General features: G+C 40.4%; 10 protein-coding genes and 1 non-coding gene across 11 annotated transcripts; 10 read left to right on the top strand and 1 right to left on the bottom strand.

Annotated features, from left to right (window-relative positions):
• Positions 1 to 546: 546 nt before the first annotated feature.
• Positions 547 to 1,653, top strand: PHD1 (Phd1p; the record flags this gene model as incomplete). The annotated part of the gene is made up of 1 exon (XM_018366402.1): positions 547 to 1,653. The coding sequence occupies one exon, from the start codon at positions 547 to 549 to the stop codon at positions 1,651 to 1,653; it is 1,107 nt and encodes a 368-aa protein (XP_018220994.1).
• A 589-nt stretch (positions 1,654 to 2,242) lies between these two features.
• SPC42 (Spc42p) lies at positions 2,243 to 3,343 on the top strand (the record flags this gene model as incomplete). The annotated part of the gene is made up of 1 exon (XM_018366403.1): positions 2,243 to 3,343. One exon carries the CDS (start codon positions 2,243 to 2,245, stop codon positions 3,341 to 3,343), a length of 1,101 nt encoding a protein of 366 aa, XP_018220995.1.
• Positions 3,344 to 3,930: 587 nt separating this feature from the next.
• VPS24 (ESCRT-III subunit protein VPS24) lies at positions 3,931 to 4,605 on the top strand (the record flags this gene model as incomplete). The annotated part of the gene is made up of 1 exon (XM_018366404.1): positions 3,931 to 4,605. The coding sequence occupies one exon, from the start codon at positions 3,931 to 3,933 to the stop codon at positions 4,603 to 4,605; it is 675 nt and encodes a 224-aa protein (XP_018220996.1).
• Positions 4,606 to 4,816: 211 nt separating this feature from the next.
• NFU1 (Nfu1p) lies at positions 4,817 to 5,584 on the bottom strand (the record flags this gene model as incomplete). The annotated part of the gene is made up of 1 exon (XM_018366405.1): positions 4,817 to 5,584. One exon carries the CDS (start codon positions 5,582 to 5,584, stop codon positions 4,817 to 4,819), a length of 768 nt encoding a protein of 255 aa, XP_018220997.1.
• Positions 5,585 to 6,374: 790 nt separating this feature from the next.
• PTM1 (Ptm1p) lies at positions 6,375 to 7,946 on the top strand (the record flags this gene model as incomplete). The annotated part of the gene is made up of 1 exon (XM_018366406.1): positions 6,375 to 7,946. The coding sequence occupies one exon, from the start codon at positions 6,375 to 6,377 to the stop codon at positions 7,944 to 7,946; it is 1,572 nt and encodes a 523-aa protein (XP_018220998.1).
• Positions 7,947 to 9,321: 1,375 nt separating this feature from the next.
• On the top strand, positions 9,322 to 12,957 carry RGT1 (Rgt1p; the record flags this gene model as incomplete). The annotated part of the gene is made up of 1 exon (XM_018366407.1): positions 9,322 to 12,957. One exon carries the CDS (start codon positions 9,322 to 9,324, stop codon positions 12,955 to 12,957), a length of 3,636 nt encoding a protein of 1,211 aa, XP_018220999.1.
• Positions 12,958 to 13,647: 690 nt separating this feature from the next.
• Positions 13,648 to 15,147, top strand: UGP1 (UTP glucose-1-phosphate uridylyltransferase; the record flags this gene model as incomplete). The annotated part of the gene is made up of 1 exon (XM_018366408.1): positions 13,648 to 15,147. The coding sequence occupies one exon, from the start codon at positions 13,648 to 13,650 to the stop codon at positions 15,145 to 15,147; it is 1,500 nt and encodes a 499-aa protein (XP_018221000.1).
• A 454-nt stretch (positions 15,148 to 15,601) lies between these two features.
• Positions 15,602 to 17,878, top strand: TUL1 (ubiquitin-protein ligase TUL1; the record flags this gene model as incomplete). The annotated part of the gene is made up of 1 exon (XM_018366409.1): positions 15,602 to 17,878. The coding sequence occupies one exon, from the start codon at positions 15,602 to 15,604 to the stop codon at positions 17,876 to 17,878; it is 2,277 nt and encodes a 758-aa protein (XP_018221001.1).
• Positions 17,879 to 18,436: 558 nt separating this feature from the next.
• Positions 18,437 to 18,973, top strand: DI49_3337 (haloacid dehalogenase superfamily protein; the record flags this gene model as incomplete). The annotated part of the gene is made up of 1 exon (XM_018366410.1): positions 18,437 to 18,973. The coding sequence occupies one exon, from the start codon at positions 18,437 to 18,439 to the stop codon at positions 18,971 to 18,973; it is 537 nt and encodes a 178-aa protein (XP_018221002.1).
• A 234-nt stretch (positions 18,974 to 19,207) lies between these two features.
• TTI1 (Tti1p) lies at positions 19,208 to 22,345 on the top strand (the record flags this gene model as incomplete). Its single annotated transcript, XM_018366411.1, has 1 exon — positions 19,208 to 22,345. One exon carries the CDS (start codon positions 19,208 to 19,210, stop codon positions 22,343 to 22,345), a length of 3,138 nt encoding a protein of 1,045 aa, XP_018221003.1.
• Positions 22,346 to 22,450: 105 nt separating this feature from the next.
• Positions 22,451 to 22,524, top strand: DI49_3339. The gene has a single exon. It is a non-coding gene; the product is annotated as a tRNA-Val (tRNA).
• Positions 22,525 to 22,839: the final 315 nt, after the last annotated feature.

Genomic DNA, 22,839 nt, shown 5'->3' on the forward strand with positions numbered 1-22,839 from the left:
CATGCAATCGGACGCTATTCTTGGCAGCCTATTATGTAAGAGTGTGGAAACACAATTCTTGCGCGCACGGGTTTTCTTCCAAGGTTCCTGTCCTACCTTGTCGCAGCACTGTGTCCCGGCAGCGCAGGCAAAAACAAGCTCACTATGGGTTACGTAATGCTAACGCTTTCGAGCGTTAGGATCTTGGAAAGGAGAACCAGAATTATATATATACATATAAATATCTGTCCAGTATGCATGGATACATATGGTGTGGTTTCCTTTCTTTTTTTTTCTTTCCAGTTGCAGCCTAAGACGACCATAATCTCAAATAACCCCCTCGCTATTTTATCCAATTTTAATTTTTTTTGATAGGAAGCAACTTAAGCAGCTCGATTAATCGCTTCAATCCCATTCCGTGCTCCTCCAACCCTTTTACACCTCCCCTCAGTCTTTAGCTTATAACTTTGTGGCTATTCTTCTTCTTCTTCCTCTTCTTCTTCTTGCTATTACGTTATAATAAGACCACCTTCAACTATCTCCACCGGAATCCGTCAAGCTGTTAATATGTACCATGTTCCTGAAATGAGGCTGCATTACCCCTTGGTGAGCCCCCAATCTACCGCTGCAACTGTTCCCACCAGAAATTACGATAATATTCTTCCTTCGTTCAACGAACTATCTCATCAAAACACGATCAATCTTCCTTTTGTCCAGCGTGAAGCCGCGGACGCATATACAAACGTTGCTCCTGTAACGGCATCACCATCCCAGACTGAATCGGGCTATTACTGCCGTTACTACGCTTTCCCTCTGCCTCCCTACGCACAGCACCCTCAGTCTCAATACCAACAGGCTGTGCTTCCTTACGCTACCATTCCAGGCAATAACTTCCCACCATCGTCTTTCCCCATGATGACCATGGTGCCATCAGAAGTTCAGTCTGAAAGATCTTTTTTAAACCCTTTGCACGCTCATACAGATCTGCCCCCAATCATCCAAAACTCCAATGATATCCAAATCGCGCCCCAAAACAGTGCTAAGTCAATGACGACCACGATGGCGGCAACCAAAAAAATTCCTGGACTTCGTTCCACCGTGGTTCTTAAACCGCGTGTGATTACAACAATGTGGGAAGACGAAAGTACCATCTGCTATCAAGTCGAGGCGAACGGCATATCTGTCGTGCGCAGGGCGGATAACGATATGATTAACGGTACAAAGTTACTGAACGTCACGAAGATGACGAGGGGAAGAAGAGATGGCATACTAAGATCGGAAAAGATTAGAGAAGTCGTAAAGATCGGCTCTATGCACCTCAAAGGTGTTTGGATTCCTTTCGAAAGAGCGTATATCCTGGCTCAGCGTGAACAAATTCTGGACCATTTATACCCACTTTTTGTTAAGGACATAGAATCCATTGTTGATACCAACAAACGCAATAACAAAAAATCTTCTTCCCCAGATCTTAACCCTGGAAATTATCATTCTGTTAAGCAAGAATCATCCGAAAACAAGGACAAACTTTATACTGAAGTTAAGCATGAGGGCGTTAGAGCCCTCTCGAATGAAGTGTCTTCCCAGAATGTGGGAGGAACGGATAACTCAAAGAACATTGATATCGACAGTGAGGCCCAAAACAGAACAAGCAGAGCCAAAAATGAAATATCCTAACAGATATTAGAAATACGTCAACTCTTTGCGCAACAGGCAAATGCCAGTGGTTTGAGTAGAGAAAGACAAGGACGACACAGTTCATGAAATTGCGTATTGCCAAACGCCCGTAACTACGCGATATATAAAACATAAATAACGGACATAAAAAAAATTGTAACAATATATAGTAAAATTAAATTTCATCCAACTATTGCTTTTGCCGCGAGTGGGCTTCGGCTGTGGCAAGCACATAATCCGACTGCTTTCTTGCACTAGAATGCCTCTCTCATCGCTATGATTTGACGCTGCTATTATTCTGCAAGCTTCGCTTTCTCACGCGAAAAGTAATATGACGCCTTTTTGAAACAAACCATTATTGACGTTGGTGACATTACGCGTCGTGATTCGTGAACCTGGTACAAAACAAAAAGGAAAATTAACCTAATAAATAAAGATATTCTTTTGGAAAAACACAGCGTTAGCTTCTGGTACACAAAAACAGTCTGGAACACAACTAGAAGAAGAGAAATAGGGGCTTTCCTTTGCTACGCAAAAAAAGAAAAAAACGGAAAACAGCAAGGCTTTATAGTGTACTTCCCTAGAAAACATGAACGGATCTCCCACACCTAAGCGATATTCATCCAAATCTTCAAGACTCTACGACGACTATTACAATATCCCATATCAATATTCCAACCCAATTCCAATGAATAGAGACTACAACGACATAGGTTCACGCATGAATGCCGATAAGCTCGTGCCAGAGGAGTACAAACGGAACACAGAATTTATCAACAAAGCTGTCCAACAAAACAAAGAGCTGAACTTCAAACTGAGAGAAAAGCAAAACGAAATATTTGAGCTCAAGAAGATAGCTGAAACTCTACGCTCGAAATTGGAAAAATACGTCGATATCACCAAAAGGCTCGAAGACCAAAACCTCAATCTACAAATAAAGGCAAACGATTTGGAAAAGAAACTTTCTGAGGCCAACGTGATTATCAAAGATAGACGCTACTCCAATATCAAGGAGCCAGTGGTTGATGAAAATGTCATTTCTCAGGACTACGATCAAATAAATGTACCTAAAAACAGACCTCCAGATGCAGGAATCAATCCCCGCTCAAACAACAAGGCCTATAATGGTTCGGAACAAGATAATAGGCTAAAAGCGATTGAAAAAACTCTTTCAGTCCTTACAGATTACGTCATGAGGACAGAAGAGAGTAATAATGATAGAGCATCCTTGCCATCTCCTTTGAATACGATGTCGCCAATAAATAATCGTTTGAATTTTCAAGAAGCAAAAAAATACAACCCCACGCTCAAATCAAATCCATCGGATGATGACATTATGATGTATGAGAGCGCAGAATTAAAGCGTGTTGAAGAACAAATAGAAGAGTTAAAGAGGAAAATACTGGTAAGAAAAAAACATGATCTAAGGAAACTGTCTCTAAATAACCAGCTTCAAGAACTACAAAATATTATGGATGGCGATGAAAACGTAAAAGAAGACAATCCATCGAAACACAACAAGGCGCACCACAGTACGCATCATCATCCTTCACATTCCCATCGGGATTATTCACCATCTTCTAATGCTTGCTTAGAGTGTTCTGCCAATGAGCTGTACGAGAAAAACAAAGGTAAGTCAGAGATTAATTTATCTGAGACGTTTGCAACTCCCACTCCTAACAACCGATAATGATGTCAAAAATGAACGCACCGCAGGGGACGTTTTGAAGGACTATTTCCTCTTGCGCAATTGTAGAAAAATGAAGCGAACGTAAGCAAGGTCTTTGTTTCCACTTTAGTATTGTTGTTTTCCATCGAAAGTAAGAAACTTCAATGTTTTTTATAGTAAGTATTTTCTTTTTATACGATATATAATCAGGGAATTTTGTAATCATCACTTTTTGACTCTACGGCAAGAACACCGCAGGAAAAGGAACTTTTGAAAGGCAACAACACATGAATTTAAAGCTTAAACGAAGTCTTTATGCTCAGAAAATACTAAAATAACCCAAGAAGGGCTTGTGCTGGGTATCCATATATTTTGGTATGATTGTCGTTCTGGACGGTAACATGAATATAGTCTGCAAATCTAGAAGGAATGGCGTGAATGAATGATAGTGGAGGTGTTTCGAATTGGGATACACCATCATATACCAAGAAGCTATTGTTTCTTTATTAATTGGATAGTTCTATAGTATCAACTGCTTTGCTAGTGCTTATTTTATTAATATCTAGTCGTTTAGGAGAAAATTTTTGTGGAGTAGCAATTTGATATTAATGGATTATATCAAGAAGGCAATTTGGGGGCCTGATCCTAAGGAACAACAGAGGCGGATCAAGTCGGTACTAAGGAAAAATGGCCGAAGTATAGAAAAGTCGTTGCGAGAGCTAGCAGTCTTGCAGAATAAGACCCAGCAGCTTATCAAGAAATCCGCAAAGAAGAATGACATCAGGACAGTTCGATTGTATGCCAAAGAACTATACCAAATCAATAAACAGTATGATAGAATGTACACCTCCAAAGCACAGTTAGACTCTGTTCGAATGAAGATAGATGAAGCGATCAGGATGAATGTGTTATCTAATCAAATGGCGGATAGCGCAGGCTTGATGAGGGAAGTCAATTCCCTAGTGAGGCTTCCTCAGTTGAGGAATACAATGATCGAACTAGAAAAGGAATTGATGAAATCAGGTATTATAAGTGAAATGGTTGATGACACCATGGAGAGTGTTGGTGACACAGAGGACGAAATGGACGAGGCCGTTGATGAAGAAGTTAATAAGATTGTTGAACAATATACAAACGAGAAATTCAAGAATGTCGATCATGTTCCAACGGCAGACTTACCAACGAATGACGAAGAAAAAGAGATACCGGACGAAAGAGTCGATGAAGAAGCAGATAGAATGGTAAATGAAATGCGTGAAAGGCTCAAGGCGTTACAAAACTAAAATGCCTCTTTGGATGTACAAAAATAAATAAATAGTTGATTAAATAATGTTACGAATAACAGTACGAAGAAACGGCCGGCCAATACGTGCAGAGGAAAGATGGTATATTTTCTTGCAGGGCGGTACGGTCAATAATGCTTTAGATAAGGGACAAGCCTTTGACATACAGGAGAATGACAGCAGTAACTGTGCATATTGTTGTTGGAAACGTTTAAGCACCACGGCTATTTTTACTCGATTCCAATTTCTTCTCGAGCTTGTCAAATTCCTTTAACGCAATTTCTTGTTCGGGATCCATTATTTGAATTACTTCTTTTACCTCGTCCACATAATGCTTCAGCATGGATTCAATACCATATTTCAAAGTCACTTCACTAGACGAGCAAGTAGTACATGCACCCTGTAATCTCAAATACACGGTTCCCGTCTTTGGATCCCAACCACGGTAGTCAATGTCACCACCATCTTCTAATATTGCCGGTCTTATTCTTGTGTCTATTAGCTCTTCGATCAACTCGCTGACTTCTTCATCTTCCGCAGTAAGTTCAAACTTAGGCATATTGATCTTGTAGCCACCTTCTCCTTCTTCTTCTTGAACAGCATGGAATTCCTCAGATATCACATCGTTGCCAGAAGCAAGCTGCTTGGTCAATAACTCGATGATTTCGGGCTCAATGACGTTCCAGTGGACCATTCTATCTTTATTAATAGTGAGAAAATCATCACCTATCATCAACGACTCCACTCCGGGGCATTGGACAAAGATCTGTTGTGCTAGCTTGGAATGGTTGATGAGATTTTCATCAGTGTTTTTGATGACGATGCTCTTGGAACCACGAGTTTGCAACAGCTCACCATCCGTGGAGAGAAATTTCAAGGCATTTTCATTTGGAGTAGTTAAAGTCTTGATGTGAATAAACCGTTGAGAATTCAAAAAGGTGAACCGCGGCCTCCGCAACCTAGCTATTGACTTGAACATGTTTCAGTACTTTTCAGTGTTTTCTTTTGCCCAAACTATGTAATGAAACACTACCGTATTTTTTGGAAATCATGAGTTATATATTGTTCCATGGAATGATTAATAATCAATATGGTAGACACATTACCGAACATCGGAGAAGCTTACACGACAAGTCACTTCATACGTAAGATAGTTCGGGAGGGCTACAATGTGCCACTAGGTGATTTCCTCTTGTCCATAGGAATGCCGACCTTGGCACTTTCAATTACCGTAGCTCTGTATCTTGTTGTAGAGCAAATTAGACGCAAGAAGCCGCAATCTTGTTATTGAGTTTAGAAAGCGCATTTAGATTGTCGTACATAATGCCAGTATTCTCCTGTCGCATCATGGTCAACCGTATATAGTAACAGCACTCGTACCGAATACAGAATGGACCCTCTGCCGAGGCCCTGAGCACGCCCCTTACCTATTAAGCGTGATATAATATGTTCGTGTTTCTTGTATTGCCCAGTTTCGGCACTGCACCCGTGCACGTCACACTTAAGCGTTGTCTTATTAAATAGTGAGTAAAAAAAAGAATTGAAGAAAAACATATAGCAAGGCATAGAAATAGGAGAGAAATAGGGAGAGTTGAAAAATAAGCTTAACCTTATTCAAATAAAATTCTGCTAGTGACATCAAGCTCTTCATTCAAGTTCTTGCGGATCACACAATTGAAAGTAAAAACTTCTCAGCGACCCTTTAACAAAACCCAGGTATAAAAGCTTATCAGCAGTAAATCAAAGAAATCAAAAATTATACAAGCACAATGAGAGTACGTCAACATTGCCGACCTTTTCAACTGCTTGCTTCCCTTCTATGTTGGCTACTAGCGTTCGTAGCAGCTAATAAGGAGAAGATAAACCAAAATGATTACCAAGTGTGTGCAGGTATGTATTCCAAAGAGGATTGGAAGGGTAAAGTAGATCCATTTATATCGTTCAACGTCAAGAAAATTAGCGAGCCAATTGACGAATCTGATGCTGGTATTGTCGTTGCGATTTACGATTTTCAAGATTTCGAGCACTTGGGTGTAGAATTGCCTGATGGAGAACAGTACTATATCTGTGATGATTATGCTATTGACATCGGAATCTGTGAAGAAGAGCATCGTGATGAGTTTATTGTCCAAGAAGTTGTTTACGATCCATATACTTCCACGAATAAATCTCTCGCTAATCCCATCATGACGTTTTCTAAAAACGACGTAGGTTTGCACGATACTAAATACCCGGTGACGAAAACTGGATTTTACTGTGTTACTGCATTCAGATCATCGAAAAGTACCAAATTTAATGCTGTGGTAAACTTCAGAAACGCTTATGGTCACCTTGCAGGTACTGAGATCAATAAACTACCGCTATATGGTCTTTTGGCTGTCGCATATGTTGTAGCTATGGCGTTATATTCATTTGCCTTCTGGAAACACAAGCATGAATTGCTACCATTGCAAAAGTATTTGTTGGCCTTTTTCGTGTTTTTAACTGCAGAAACCATTTTCGTCTGGGCATATTATGATTTGAAAAACGAAAAGGGTAATACTGCCGGAATTAAAGTTTATATGGTGTTCCTATCAATATTGACAGCTGGTAAAGTCACATTTTCATTTTTTCTTCTACTGATCATTGCTCTGGGTTACGGTATTGTTTACCCTAAATTAAACAAGACTTTAATGAGGCGTTGTCAAGTGTATGCTGCAGTGACCTATGCAATTTGTATCGGATTTTTGATTCAAAGTTATTTGAGCAATATGCAAGCACCATCTGCATTGATCTTAATTACTTTGATTCCAATGGCGCTTGCTTTGGCTGTATTTTACTACATGATTATCAGCTCCATGACAAAAACTTTAATTTATTTGAAAGAACAAAGACAGATTGTGAAATTGAACATGTACAAGAGGTTACTCTTCATCATTTACGCTTCCTTCTTAAGTGTTTTAGCCGGCAGTATAGTTTCATCATTTATTTACATTGGCATGAACACCATTGATATGATTGAAAAGAACTGGAGATCAAGATTCTTCATTACTGATTTCTGGCCTACGTTAGTATATTTCATTGTTTTTGTTACCATTGCCTTCTTGTGGAGACCAACAGACACCTCATACATGCTAGCCGCATCCCAACAACTACCTACAGACCCAGAAAACGTTGCGGACTTTGACTTGGGCGATTTACAATCGTTCGACGACCAAGATGATGCCAGCATCATCACTGGTGAGCATGGTATGGACGAAGATGACCTGAATTTGAATTTCACTGATGATGAAGAAGGACGTGATAATGTAAATAACCATGGTCTAGGCCATAAAACATCGCCTACTTCTCCAAGAAAATAAGGCTCTCGCGCAAGTTTGACCAGAGGATAGAATTGCAATCATCAAACAAAAGAATTATACCCTTTAAAAAGGGTAAAAGAAATATTTTACAGGAAAGCAAAGTACGTACCGTATATATTTTTATCAAACGCAAATGTAGAGACCATCATGAACAACTTCATTTTCTCCGTTCATCTGTTTCACCTGTTCATAACCGTAATAACTCAAGCTATACTCTAGACCTAACTTTTTCTTTGCCACATTTTTTTTTTCAGCCGCTTGCCTTTTTTTTTTCGGCAAAAGATGGACCATATAAAAGCGAAACGAAAAGTGGAAACTTTTTTATGTGGACAGCTCAAGGCTAAAAAATTAAAAGAACAGTTTCTAAACAGGCGACCCAGCCACTTACGGGAAGCAGAAAGGAGTAACCTATCGTGTTCAAGGGTGGACACGGAAGCCAAAGGAAATACGGTCGCACGTCATACTATGCCTGCCGTTAGCGACCTTTCTTTGGCTTTTTTGGTCTTTCCTATATATCATTTCTTTATGTATATTCTATTTGTTTATGATGAGACCACGTCCTTAGTGACAATGCTATAAACCCAGCTCTTCGATTCATTTTTAATGAAAGGGAGAAGATTTTTTTGTCAAACGCTCTGAGCAATAGAATGCATAATGCCATGGCATTTGTAGTTTCTTGATTTTACCCCTCGGGGTTAACAGATGACCCGTCTAGGGGACGTCAAATACGCGGTATTCGTTTTAAAAGACTGGCCTCAAGGAAATTCGTCAGTGCTGTTGTTTCATGCGTCATCCAATGCAGGTTGTGCAGTTCTCCCAAGATTATTAATAGACCGTGCAGTTCACACGCAAGGCACCTTCTATCAATTTTTTGGATGGGTGGCTATGAAAAAAGAACCAAGGCGGCACGTTTAATAGTATATATAGCGTAGGCATGCGGCATTATTAAGCTGACAACCTCTTAATAAAGTAGTAAACGGCGAGTTCGTCCAAAAGCTTCGGTTGCGTTGTCCATCTTTCTTTATTTTTTCCTTTTTTTCATGTAGCCAAACAGAACGATTATGGGGACCTTAAGGAAAAACAGGAAAAAAAGCAGTAGCAATACTAACAATAATACGAAAGTAAAGGCAACTCAAAATAGATAACGTGCTAGTTGCAAATTGTCCTTGGAGTTTTGAGGCTTGAGTATTGTCCATCCAAAAAATATTCTACCCACTCACGATAGACTTCGTTCAAAATCGTCCGTCCCTTATTAAATACAATATTGCTTTGTTCTCGCACTTTTCATTGGTGCAACAATAGTACCCTTCTCCGACTCCCACTTTTCTAAAAAAAAAGCGGTATTCCTCTCTCAAGCTCCAGTAAACTTTCAACTATGAGTGAGCTGAATACTGTTTCGACGAACTCCAGTGATTCCGCCAAAAACGGTGGTATGTCAAATAGTCCCGAGGATATGGACTCTGCAGCTGCTGCCAGTCATGCTATAAAGAAAAGAACAAAGGCTTCTCGCGCTTGCGATCAATGTCGTAAAAAGAAAATCAAATGTGACTACAAGGATGAAAGGGGACTCTGCTCAAACTGTCAAAGAAATGGAGACCGTTGCAGTTTTGAAAGGGTTCCTTTAAAAAGAGGGCCCTCAAAAGGTTATACGAGGAGTTCTAGTCATTCAAGACCTAACGAAATACAAGAGTATAATAACGCTAAATCATATAATACAGTGGAAAGTAATAACAGCACGAACAATAATAACGGTCCCAATAGCAATACCGTCCCGAGTACCCCTTCGAGATCAAATTCAGTTCTTTTACCTCCTCTGACACAATATATTCCCCAAGCTAACGGCGTGCCTCCCAGTTTCCCAAACACTGCAATCCAACCTACTATGCCTGCTGGCAATATTGGTCAGCAGCAGTTTTGGAAAGTGCCTTACCACGAATTTCAACATCAGAGAAAGGGTTCTATTGACTCTTTGCAGAGTGATATATCGGTGAGAACTTTGAACCCGAACGAGCAGTTGTCTTATAATACTGTACAACAGTCCCCCATAACAAAAACGACTCATGATTCTGGCAATGCGCACGGAAGTATCACAGGCTCAGGCAGTGCCTCTGGTAGCGGTGGTTACTGGTCCTTTATAAGAACGTCTGGTTTATTAGCTCCTACTGATGATCACAATGAGGAACAAACAAGAAGATCAAGCTCTATACCTTCTTTGTTACGAAATACTTCAAACTCGCTTTTATTGGGTGGCCAGCCTCAACTACCGCCCCCTCAACAGCCGTCACAGTCGCAATCACAATCACAATCACAATCACAATCGCAACTACATCCACAATCACAATCACAACCACAACCACAACCACAACCACAATCACAATCGCAACCGCAACTGCAACTGCAACTACAACCACAACCACAACCACAGCCGCCGCAGCAACAACAACAACAACAACAACAAAAATTGCAGCAAGGGCAGAATTTGTATTCATATTCTCAATTTTCTCAACAGCAGCCATACAATCCATCGATATCATCCTTCGGCCAATTCGCTGCGAATGGATTCCATTCTAGGCAAGGATCAGTGGCTAGCGAGGCAATGTCCCCCAGTGCGCCTGCTATGTTTGCCAGCGCATCTACAAACCCAACGAGTAACGTACAGCAAGCACAAAGACCTCAGGAGCAACAAGGGCAACAATTTCCGTCCGAGTCAGATGCTAATAGAAGACGACAATCAGCCCCGGTATCAGTAACGTTGTCCGCGGTTAGGCTGAACGGGAATGAAAACAACGATCGTAATATGAATAACAATGCTAGTAGCAACAGTAATAATAACAGTGGTTCTTCTAAAGACATATCTCAAAATTCTCAAGAATCTACGACCACAACGCCAGTAGCTCTAGAGGCGACGAGCCCTGGGTCTACGTCCCACAGAGGTACAAAGAAACGTAGAAAAAGTTATGTGTCTAAGAAACCAAAGCCAAAGAGGGACTCGTCTATTTCCATATCATCGAGGGGCTCATCACACCCAATATCTTCTTCTTCTACTATCGTATATGGACAAATTTCCGATGTTGATCTGATTGATGCTTATTATGAATTCATACACGTAGGATTTCCAATAATACCTTTGAATAAAACAACTCTGACGAATGATTTGTTGTTGGTGAACACTCAGCCAATTTCTAATATCCACGAAGTAAACTCTTACGTTATTTTGTGGTTTAGAAACTCGTTAGAACTATTGGTTCGTGTGGCTTTGAAACAAAAACAGGGCGGGAGATTTTTTGATAATATAGTGGGTATGCCTCTATCGCCTGGAAACGATAATAATAAGCCTGGCTTTACCACAGCTGTGGTAAGAGATGATGCTGAGAAAACAAGAAACGACTCAAATAATGAAGTACAGGAGACTTTAGAAGTACAGAGTGTTTTCATTGCGGCTTTGAACGAGTGTTTCCAAAAAATCGTGGATATCCATCCCAAATTCAGAGAAAACAACGAACAAATCTCGCCCAAGATCAAAGTTATCTACTTATCTACTTTCATTCTTTTGAATTACATCTTGGCGTTTGTTGGTTACGATAACTCATTTGTGCTGGGAATGTCCGTGACAATTTTCAACGAATTCAAACTATATAAATTGATATTGTTCCCCGGGACAGATATCGATGAGACGAGGGCAGCCGTTGGTGGCGAGGCTATCACGGAGAATGGAAGCACGAACCCCTCAGAATTTGAAATTGGATCCGGAAGTGCTGGACATATAAATCCATCCAACTCGCCAAATTCCATGGACGAAGACATGAATCACTACTCTGTGCTATTCAAAAGACTGTACATTTTACTTTCAGTTTTTGATTCTTTGCAAAGTTGCGCATTTGGTGGACCCAAACTGTTAAACATCTCCATCCAGGGCTCCACGGAAAGATTTTTCTCCAATGAATTAGGTTCCAAATGGTGCCTGGAGCAAAGCCAATTGAGATTGAAATGCGTCTTGCAAAGTTTGAAACTGGGTGAATTATTAAGTGAATTGGCCAGAAACAGAATATCAATGAATGTGGTTAGCAAGCCCGGTTTCGACATCGCCAAATTGTCCTTCCTTCTATCCGAGTTTGTGGGAAATCAACCCGTATCGGTGGCGCAATTGTTTTGTAAGCTGTTGATTGGGAAGCACAACTTCATCAATTGCTTATTGTCGTTGCATGATGCCGAAACAGGCGTTTACTCGGAACTAACATTGGAACTGAGTTCGAAACTGGCAGACTCCTTATGTTCATTGATATCGATAATCCTGCAAATACTAACACTGATTTTAAGGCTGAACCCCACAAACAGCATCGACTTCAATTATAGACCACCCAACCCGCCCACGACGGACCCCACCGTGCAAGAGACATCGCCGACAGGAGCCGGAAACACTGGCGCTACGACGCCATCCGAGGGAAACCCAGATTTTTACAAAAAGCTACTGGGCCTGAAGCAAGACAGCGAGACCATCCTCTCCGATCTGTGCCGGGGAGTTATCTCGCCTTTTGCAATTGCCATACTGCACGAGATCTACAACATCACTGAGCTGGTTAAGCAGATGCCAACGTCGCTGATTAGCATAATGATGACCGCCACCACCACACAGAACAGCCAGGATACCAAGAAGTCTCAAGACCTAGTAATGAAGCTGTCCAACTCCATGAACGAGGTGGTGCAGATCACCAGCGTGTTGACGATGATCAAGCCGTTCAAGATTTTCGAGCACGAGCTGAACAAGCCCGTGGCGTCACACACGGGGGTGCTCTCCCCCTCGTCCAGAACAGACGTCCTGTGGGCCAGATCGGGCCAAAGCATCCGCGAGACGCCCGTGATGAAGGCATTGTTCGGCGAAGGCCAGGCCTCGAGTACACAGACCCCAGCTGCTGCTGCGCCGGCGGAGTCCAGGCTCGAGAACGTGGCCCTCGAGAACTTCGTCAGTATCGGCTGGAAACTTCTAGACGATTCCGAGCTGGGCTGGTACTGACAGATAGCTGCACACCCTTCCCCTGTGCACCAAGGTTTTTCTTTCCATTTCGACCAGAAACCAGCGTGGAAAAGTGCCACGAAAGGCTAACTTAAATATATCACATACACTACGTAACTACCCACATACATACTAGCTGTTGTAAACCTGTAACAATACCGTCACCACCATTTCACACACTACCTTCGAGAGGCACCGAGTTCAGGGGTGCGCGCAGACAATGGGCTCCTTCCGCTTGCGCAGCAAAGGGGTTTCGCCTGTTCCTACTTTTCCATGCCTTTTTCAGGGGCATGTCCTTATTACCCACGTTGCTACTGCCGGTTGCTGCTGATGAGGTTCCGGCACTCAGCAAAGATCCCGGTGCCACTTCATTACCACACAGGCCACTTTACAGGGGCCTGTGAGCTGAAAGATTCACCCCCCTCCTTCTCCCCCGCCCCTTCTCGAGCAACCTGACGCGGTTCCTTCTGGGCTCGGCCCGTTTTTGTTTTTTTCCTTTTCTAGTCTGAATAAAGTATATAAACCTAAATAAACAACTGAGTGTTTCCAGAGGTGCCTAGTAAGAGAATGTATTTGATTTCTGATTKTAAGTACAATTTCTGCTCTTCCACTCATCAACACCGTTAAAAGGCTCTGTTCTCCTCCGATTTTACAAACTAACTTCCGCGCAAACCCACCAAGCATATCACAATGTCTACTAAGAAGCATACCAAGACACATTCCACCTATGCATTCGAGAGCAACACAAACAGTGTGGCCGCCTCGCAAATGAGAAACGCGTTAAACAAGTTGGCGGACTCCAGCAAGGTCCAGGACGCTGACCGCACCAGATTTGAGAGCCAACTGGATTCGTTTTTTACTCTTTTCAGGAGATATCTGGTGGAAAAGTCCTCCAGAACCACTTTGGAGTGGGACAAGATCAATTCACCCAACCCAGAACAGGTGGTCAAGTACGAAATCATTTCTCAGCAGCCGGAAAACGTCTCTAACCTGGCCAAACTGGCCGTATTAAAACTGAACGGTGGGCTGGGTACCTCCATGGGTTGTGTCGGACCCAAATCTGTTATTGAAGTGAGAGAGGGAAACACATTTTTGGACCTGTCCGTTCGTCAAATCGAATATTTGAACAGGCAATACGACAGTGACGTTCCATTGTTGTTGATGAACTCTTTCAACACTGACAAGGACACCGAACATTTGATCAAGAAGTACTCCGCCAACAGGATCAGAATCAGATCTTTCAACCAATCCAGGTTCCCAAGAGTCTACAAGGATTCCTTGTTGCCAGTCCCCACCGAATACGACTCTCCTCTCGACGCCTGGTACCCACCGGGCCACGGTGATTTGTTCGAGTCCCTGCATGCCTCTGGTGAACTGGACGCTTTGATTGCTCAAGGCAGAGAAGTGCTTTTCGTTTCTAATGGTGACAACTTGGGTGCCACTGTCGACTTAAAGATCTTAAACCACATGATCGAGACCGGCGCCGAGTATATAATGGAATTAACCGATAAGACCAGGGCAGATGTCAAAGGTGGTACTTTGATCTCCTATGACGGACAAGTCCGTTTATTGGAAGTCGCCCAAGTCCCAAAGGAGCACATTGACGAATTTAAAAACATAAGAAAATTCACGAATTTCAACACGAATAACCTGTGGATTAACTTGAAAGCCGTCAAAAAGTTGATCGAGTCAAGTAATTTGGAAATGGAAATTATTCCAAACCAAAAAACCATAACCAGAGACGGTCACGAAATTAATGTCTTACAACTGGAAACCGCTTGTGGTGCCGCTATCAGACATTTCGAAGGTGCTCACGGTGTTGTCGTTCCAAGATCAAGATTCTTACCCGTCAAGACCTGTTCCGATTTGTTGTTAGTCAAGTCAGATCTGTTCCGTTTGGAACATGGTTCTTTGAAACTAGATCCATCCCGTTTCGGTCCAAACCCATTAATCAAGTTGGGCTCTCATTTCAAAAAAGTATCTGGCTTTAACGCAAGAATCCCTCACATCCCGAAGATTGTTGAACTAGACCACTTGACCATTACCGGTAACGTCTTCTTAGGTAAGGGCGTCACCTTGAGGGGCACTGTCATTATTGTTTGCTCAGACGGTCACAAAATAGATATTCCAAACGGTTCCATATTAGAAAACGTCGTTGTTACTGGTAATTTGCAAATCTTGGAGCATTGAAGACGAGGACTGGCCTGCAGGCTCGTTTTCTTTTCTTCTTCATTCATATATTTATTTTACTACACGTTGTTTCCACCCCCACACCTAATCGGTTTTATATCTCTAGTATATTCATCTTTATATAGTCAGTGTTATACTGAAGGAAGAAATTAAAAATACTAAAACGATCGAACCTATAGAGCCTTGTTCAATATTCATTGCATCCTCGTTACAAGGAGCTGCCTTAATTTAACCCTTCGGGCAGGGTAAGGCCTTCGCGAACTTTAGGGAAATAGTATTGATAGACTTACGTTGAAGGTAATAAGTTGGATCACCACCGGTTCTCACATCAATAGGTCTGCAAACGACGTATTTCGGTATCCTGAATTACTCCTTTTTCGTTATTAGACTAATTTGAACAAAAAGAGGAAGAGCCATTTTCCTTTGAGCACAGCCAAGGGAGCAAAAGCACAATATGGAAATTGATGGCAACACCTTAGTGTTCATAATAGTGATCCTTTTCCTATTCTTCTCCACACCCGGTGGTGACGGAGTGTCCTCACAGTACGAGTTTAACCAGCTACAAAGATTGAAGCAACAGTTCCAAACAGAACATAATGTGTTCCTCAATATGACACATACGGATAATTTCCGAAATATCACTGGTTTCAAATTAAGCTATCAAGATACGTTGAACAACCCTTTGCAGAATGCTACTTATCCACTACCAGGGAAGGAATATGACCGATGGTTACCCAACCAGAACTACATGGTAATGCCTAATGAAGTCATAGATACTATAAACTCTCAAGTCTGGAATACTTCGAATGGTGACACCTCAAATATTTTCCCCCCTAATATTACAAGCACGCTGTTGGGAAAGATCAACGTTGTGTCAAATAGCAAGTACGAAAGGATAAGAATGCCTATACCCAGATTTTATGAACCTGCAAACGATTTCTCGGAAGATATTCCTCCTGAGGGAGAAACATACTGGTCAGATTGGCCCTCTTACGGCGAGCTTCATAACGTGACTTTTCAACATGGTGAGATTGCTATTCAAATCACTCATATGAACAACCTTCAGAATAGCAACAATTACTTCAGGAGAAATTTCATAAATAAGGAAAATGATCGTTGGAAATTATTGAATCTACAAATCGATTTTTCAGATAAAACCGAAAAGGAAAAGCACTCCATTTCATCAAAGGCGGTCTACGATATCCAACGTGGTAGAATTTTATCCATCTCCCAAAGTTCTAAATTCCATTCATTATTTGCACTTCCCCACTACATGTCTTTACAGGATGAATATGATGAAGAGATGTTTAATGATGTCAAACAGCTTGTCGATGAATTCTGGAATTTCACGGATTACACGAATGTTATGACCATGAATGATGTACAGGATGCATACAATAGTGCTAATCTTAAATGTGAATACATGACTTTTCTTCAATTAGAACCTTGGAATCAATATACCAAGGACCAAATTAAATTGATAGATGATGAATTGAACTGGCCATTGGGGCGTCCTGTGAACCTTTCTAGTCTACCTCCTATAAATGTCGTTTCTGGGATATTATATTCTCCTGATTGTGGCCTTAGATTGGCAATTCATGATGTAAAGGGTAAACGATATGAACTAAAAATCATGTCGATTAGAACGCACTTAATGTTTGGTATTGCGTTATTCGCAGCTCAAATATATTTATTGCTGACTCAAATGCATCATACAAACACGCCTTCCATGGTCAATAAAATTTCGTTTTATTGCTTCTCAATGATCAATTTAGTCGACGGTTCCCTAGCTACGTTATATTTTGTGGCTGCTAGTGTTGTTCCTGAATTGTACTTGCCCTTGGTGATAAGTGCATTTTCATGTTTTATCCTTGCATCCATATTCGAAATACGTTACTTGATATCGATTTATGCTTCACAAGTTAACGAACAAAACGTCGGGATAGCTAATTTGTTGCGTGGTAATACCGGCACATATGATGAGAATAGGCCAAGGCCTGCATTTATCCCTGATGAAGGTTCCATCGGCGGCTCACTATATGGTAGATTTTTCTTTACGTTAATCATTTTCACCTTTTTGATATTGAGTTCAACATCATGGCCCCGTCAATTGAGAATGATATTTGAGTATATCCTTATTTTCATCTTAAACTCCTACTGGATTCCCCAAATTTTCCGTAACGCTGTTAAGGGTATCCCTTCTAGAAGAGAGAGAACAAGAGCTACCAACGGAGGAAATAGAAATCAAAATAAGATGCCTTTATTATGGAGTTTTGTGATAGGTACAACAATAATTAGAAGTTTACCGGTCATATATGTTTTCACTTATTCTTCAAACGTCTTTAGGCATCATAAAGATGTTCGTTTTGTTGTATTTCTATCGCTGTGGCTACTGTTCCAAATCAGTATTTTGTATTCTCAAGACATATTGGGATCGCGCTGGTTCTTACCTCAACACACGATTCCCGAAGGATATTCGTATTTCAAGCCACTTTCGAACCAGTATATTTTAGAGCATGGTGGTGGGACCGTTCAAAACACTGTTGACTGTGCGATATGTATGTCAGATGTTCCAATCTATATTGAAGAAATCCCAGAAACTCATATAGTGGACCAACATACTTATATGGTGACACCCTGTAACCACGTTTTCCATACTTCATGTTTGGAAAATTGGATGAGTTATAAGTTACAATGTCCTGTGTGTAGGTCACCGTTGCCTCCCTTGTAGATAGCATTCCTTCTTTCTAATGGTTATATACTACAGTTTCAAATTCAAGATTATCACAACAATTACAGAAATTTTGAATGAATGAATATTCTGCACTAATTGAAGTAGCATGATATCGAATTTTTGCTTTAATGGCTTATTAATGTATATTTTATAGGACTAAACAAAAACGTCTAGGCTTTAAGCTGTTACCCTTTCTCCATATGACACCTTTTTCGAGAACATCAAATATTGCAAATCCAATTCGATTCTATAAGATCTGAACTTCTGTAGCTCTGCATTGACTATTGCCCAAAATGTCGTCTTGTTTAAGGTTTCTGTTCTTACTTAGGGTCGTTCGTTCACATGAGAATACATTAAAAACAAGGTACTACTCACTCCAATATGACACATCCTGTAAATGTAAAAGCATGTTTGTTTGATATGGATGGTCTTCTTATTAACACAGAAGATATCTACACTGAAACGTTAAATGAAACCTTGGCGGAATTTGGTAAAGGTCCTTTGACTTGGGACGTGAAGATTCAGTTACAAGGGCTTCCAGGGCCGGAAGCGGGAATGAAGGTCATTGAGCATTACGGCCTCCCAATAACCTTAAAAGAGTATGAAGAAAGGAATATCTCTTTGCAATCTCTTAAATGGGGCACCTGCGAATTTCTGCCTGGTGCATTTGACTTGTTGAAATACTTAAAGTCAAAGGGTATTCCTATTGCTCTATGTACCTCTTCGAATAAATCGAAATTCCTCGGTAAAACAAGTCATCTAAGCCATGGTTTCGATCTTTTCGATGCCATTGTAACTGGCGATGATCCAAGAATTCCAAAAGGCAGGGGAAAGCCGTTCCCAGACGTTTGGCAATTGGGTTTGAAGGAACTAAATGAAAAGTATCATACTGACATTAAACCCGATGAATGTATGGTCTTCGAAGATGGCATCCCTGGTGTTCAATCAGGCAAGGCGTTTGGTGCACATGTTATTTGGGTCCCTCATCCGGAGGCACATGCTGTTTTGGGCGATACAAAAACTTTGTTGGCTGGTAAAGGTGAGCTGTTGTCCTCTTTAGAAGAATTAGAAAAAGCTAAATATGGCCTGTGAAGTTTGTCTTCTGTAGTTTTTACTTTCTTTTTCGTAATTAATGTCTGTTCTATATAATTGATACAAGAACAAGATTGCTTAGTGTGAATTGTATTGAACTTTGGTAGATAGTAATTTTGGTATTCTTTGTATACCATTCACTATATGTTTGGGTTTTTATCACTTATTTTAGCCATACTGTTTAACACATTTACAATATGAACATGCACATCGGAAGAAAGTACATATGGTTAGATGTTCAAGAGCTCCGGGAAAATGAACTCAGACACGGAAGCATTTAAGGGCATAAGGGTTGCATGCGTTGAACTGTCCAAAACCGCCTTTTTGCCTGCTGAATCATTTGATCCGAATTCATTAAAATTGTTAGCATGTTTGAAAAAAGTTGAATTGAAGCTTTCAACTTACCAAGACGATTCACTCTCCCCTAAATTTGCAGATTATGTTTTTGTTCCTATAGCAAGTTTATTGAAACAGCCAACTCTTGGGGAATCTCAAACAGAATATGTCCTATTGATCATATCGCACCTATTACGGATATGTTGGTCATCCAATGGAAAACTTCCACAACAGTTGGCACAGCAACTGTTCCCCCTGATTTCATTTTTAATAAGCCCAGATAAAGAAAACCTCAAACTTAATTCTCGGTCAGATGAGTTTAGATACGCTGGTAGTTTAGTCCTATATCAATTTTTTGATTCATTAAGATTCCAACAATATCACAATGAATTTTTTTCAAATTCAAGTCCTAAATCACTTCCCAGTTTAGGACATTCTATTACTATTCTCCTGAAGATTTTGGAGCAAACACCGCAAAATAACGAGCTTCAATTGAAAGTTTTATCAGCTTTAGAAATACTCTTTCAAGACATTATAACAGATGGAGAAATGCTCTCATTTATACTACCAGGAAATGTTTCTGTCTTCTCCAAAATACTAATGAGACCTGGTCGTCAAATACATTACAAAGTGAGTGTTCGTACGCTGGAAGTCCTGGCCAAGTTGTTAGTATTGGTTTATGATGATTTTGGTTTACAAGTTCAAATAAATGAGTTGACAGATATTCGAGAATTGAAGGAAACCGGGATGAAGTCCGAACAAGATCAATCTTTTTCGTTTAATAAACCCATTATTGTTTTACAGAAAGATAAAGAATCTGATGGGAACACTCATAGAGACACAAGTTGGTTAAGGGCAACTTCAAGCCAAATTAAAATTGCTTTAGAGGCCTTTATTCCTAAGTTACTCAAACGCAATAATGACTCAATCAATGAGAAATTAGCGTTGTTCGTTTCCACTCTGCTAGATAGATGTGCAAAGTCTCTGCATAATTGTGAGCCTGTATTTGTATCCACCTTAGTAAACTTACAGCGAGATCCAATGTTTAAATTATCTACACATTTAGGCAGTTTGAAAGAAGTTCTCAATGAAGATCTGGGTAAGTTGAGTGATACTATTCGATTCGAGAACACCGATAAGTTGTCGATCATGGCATATGCGGTTAATATTTTACAAAAAGATGATGACGATGACATATTGGTCAACGGAATAGTTAAGCGTTTACTTGACTCGATGAATGAATCCGTTGAACCCCTGAGTTTAGTCGATAAAAAAGATAGAATAACAGAGCAAAGTAACCGAATAACGACAATGGTAAACTTCGAAAAAATAGAAAATAGAGACACTGTAATTACTTTGCCAAGGTTGTCAAAAGAAATTTCGGTAAACCTGCAAAATTTTGCATGTCATATTGGATCCTTGCTATTAGAAAACCATAACCTAAACAATGTAATTATGGAGTTGATTTCAGAACAGGTTGGTTCGCCAAGGACACAAAAGATAGTTGCATTATGGTTAAGTGCCAGTTTCCTCAAAGGGGCGGGGCGAAAACCAAGGGAGGAAGAAAATTACCTGCAATTTGGTTCAAGTATAGATGATTCTGGCTCAGTAGTTGAAGAATCGTGCTTAACAGTGCTGGAGTATTGTAATGAACTTTCTCAAGATATTAGTATGAAAATTGAGGGGAACGGTATTAAAAAGAGCGATGAATTCGCCCTATGCACAATTTTATCGTCCATCGAAACAGTCTGTTCTGTCATGAAGCGTGATTTTCAACCAGAATTAATTGATTATATATATACCGTTACTGATGCCCTGGCATCACCTTCTGAAGCCATCAGGTATGTGGGCCAGTCGTGTGCATTGACCATAGCGAATACCTTGTATGATGGATCCGTTTCCACTATGATCCTTAGAAACGTGGATTACTTAGTAGAATCTATTTCTTCGAGGTTGAATTCTGGGATGACTGAAAGGGTAAGTAGCATATTGATGGTGATTTGTCAATTGGCCGGCTATGAAACTATCGAAAGCTTTAAAGATGTAATTGAAACAATATTCAAGCTTCTGGATTACTATCATGGATATAGTGAATTATGTCTTCAATTTTTCCAGTTATTTGAAACAATCATTTTGGAGATGAAAAAAAAATATGTCAGTGATGATGAGATGATCTTGAAAATAGCAAACCAACACCTTTCGCAAAGTACATTTGCACCTTGGGGGATGACTCGCTTTGAACAAGTGCTTAATATGTTAGATAAAGAGACAGGATCTAAAGATGATATAATGGATGATGCAAAACTGTTGGAAGAGAACACGGGGCCTAGTAGTTTCCAAGAATACTTCGATTCCAAGCTGAGAGAGCCAGACAGTGATGACGAAGAAGAAGAAGAGCCAGAAGGAGATAGTCCGAGTAATGACGCGGATCAGTGGGTCTCGCCTATACCGCGGGACTCATATAAAATACTACTACAAATTCTAAGCTATGGAGAAAGATTGCTAACGCATCCATCAAAACGATTAAGAGTGCAAATTCTATCTGTTATGAGGCTGACTTTCCCCTTGTTAGCCACGCAACATAATCTGTTGATAAAGGAGGTTGCCAGTACATGGGATTCCATCGTCCAATGTGTCGTATGTGCGGACTATTCAATTGTTCAACCAGCATGCATGTGTGTCGAGCAGATGATTAAATATTCCGGAGATTTTGTCTCTAAGAGGTTTGTCGAACTTTGGCGGAAAATGTGCGAGGAATCCTTTATTTTGAAAGAACTAAGAGTCGATCCGACGGTGCACAACGATGATACAAGATGTATAGAAAAGCGTGTAAAGTTTCCGCCAGTGACCGAAAACGCGCTGGTGTCAATGGTGCATATGGTCTTGGAAGGTATCAAGATTACAGAATACTTAGTCTCTGAGGCGGTGTTGGAGCAAATGATATACTGTTGTGTTCAGGTTGTGCCAATGGAGGATATATCCGCTATATCTTTGATTACGGGTGATATCGTGTGGAAAATAAGAAATATAAATTGAGATAGGTATTTACTAAAATATAATGTACTGTAAAAAAAAAAAGACCTGGGACCATTCCCCAGCTGACTAGACTAGCAAAGAGCTTAAAAGAAACACAAAATAATAGGTTTCGTGGTCTAGTCGGTTATGGCATCTGCTTAACACGCAGAACGTCCCCAGTTCGATCCTGGGCGAAATCAATTATTATTTTTTTTTTGCATCCATACTTCGTTACAGTTAAACAATATGGCAAGGTTGGTGTAGACGAGATTGATTAAGACTTAAAAATGTAAAGGTTGTTATAATACAAAAATAAAAAGAGAAAAAATAATACACAAATATATATCTATGGCGAAATACATATACACTACTGGAGAGAAAGAAAAAATATAGTGGTACGATACAGGACAAATTTGCAGGAGGAATAAAAGCTAAGCTAACAACAAGAAGTGGGTAGTTGCGGTTTTTCAAATTTATTAATTTTTTGTTTATTGTTTTTTGTTTTTTTCAGTTTT

This window comes from Saccharomyces eubayanus, chromosome XI (assembly GCF_001298625.1).
Source record: "Saccharomyces eubayanus strain FM1318 chromosome XI, whole genome shotgun sequence".
Classification (NCBI taxonomy): domain Eukaryota; kingdom Fungi; phylum Ascomycota; class Saccharomycetes; order Saccharomycetales; family Saccharomycetaceae; genus Saccharomyces; species Saccharomyces eubayanus.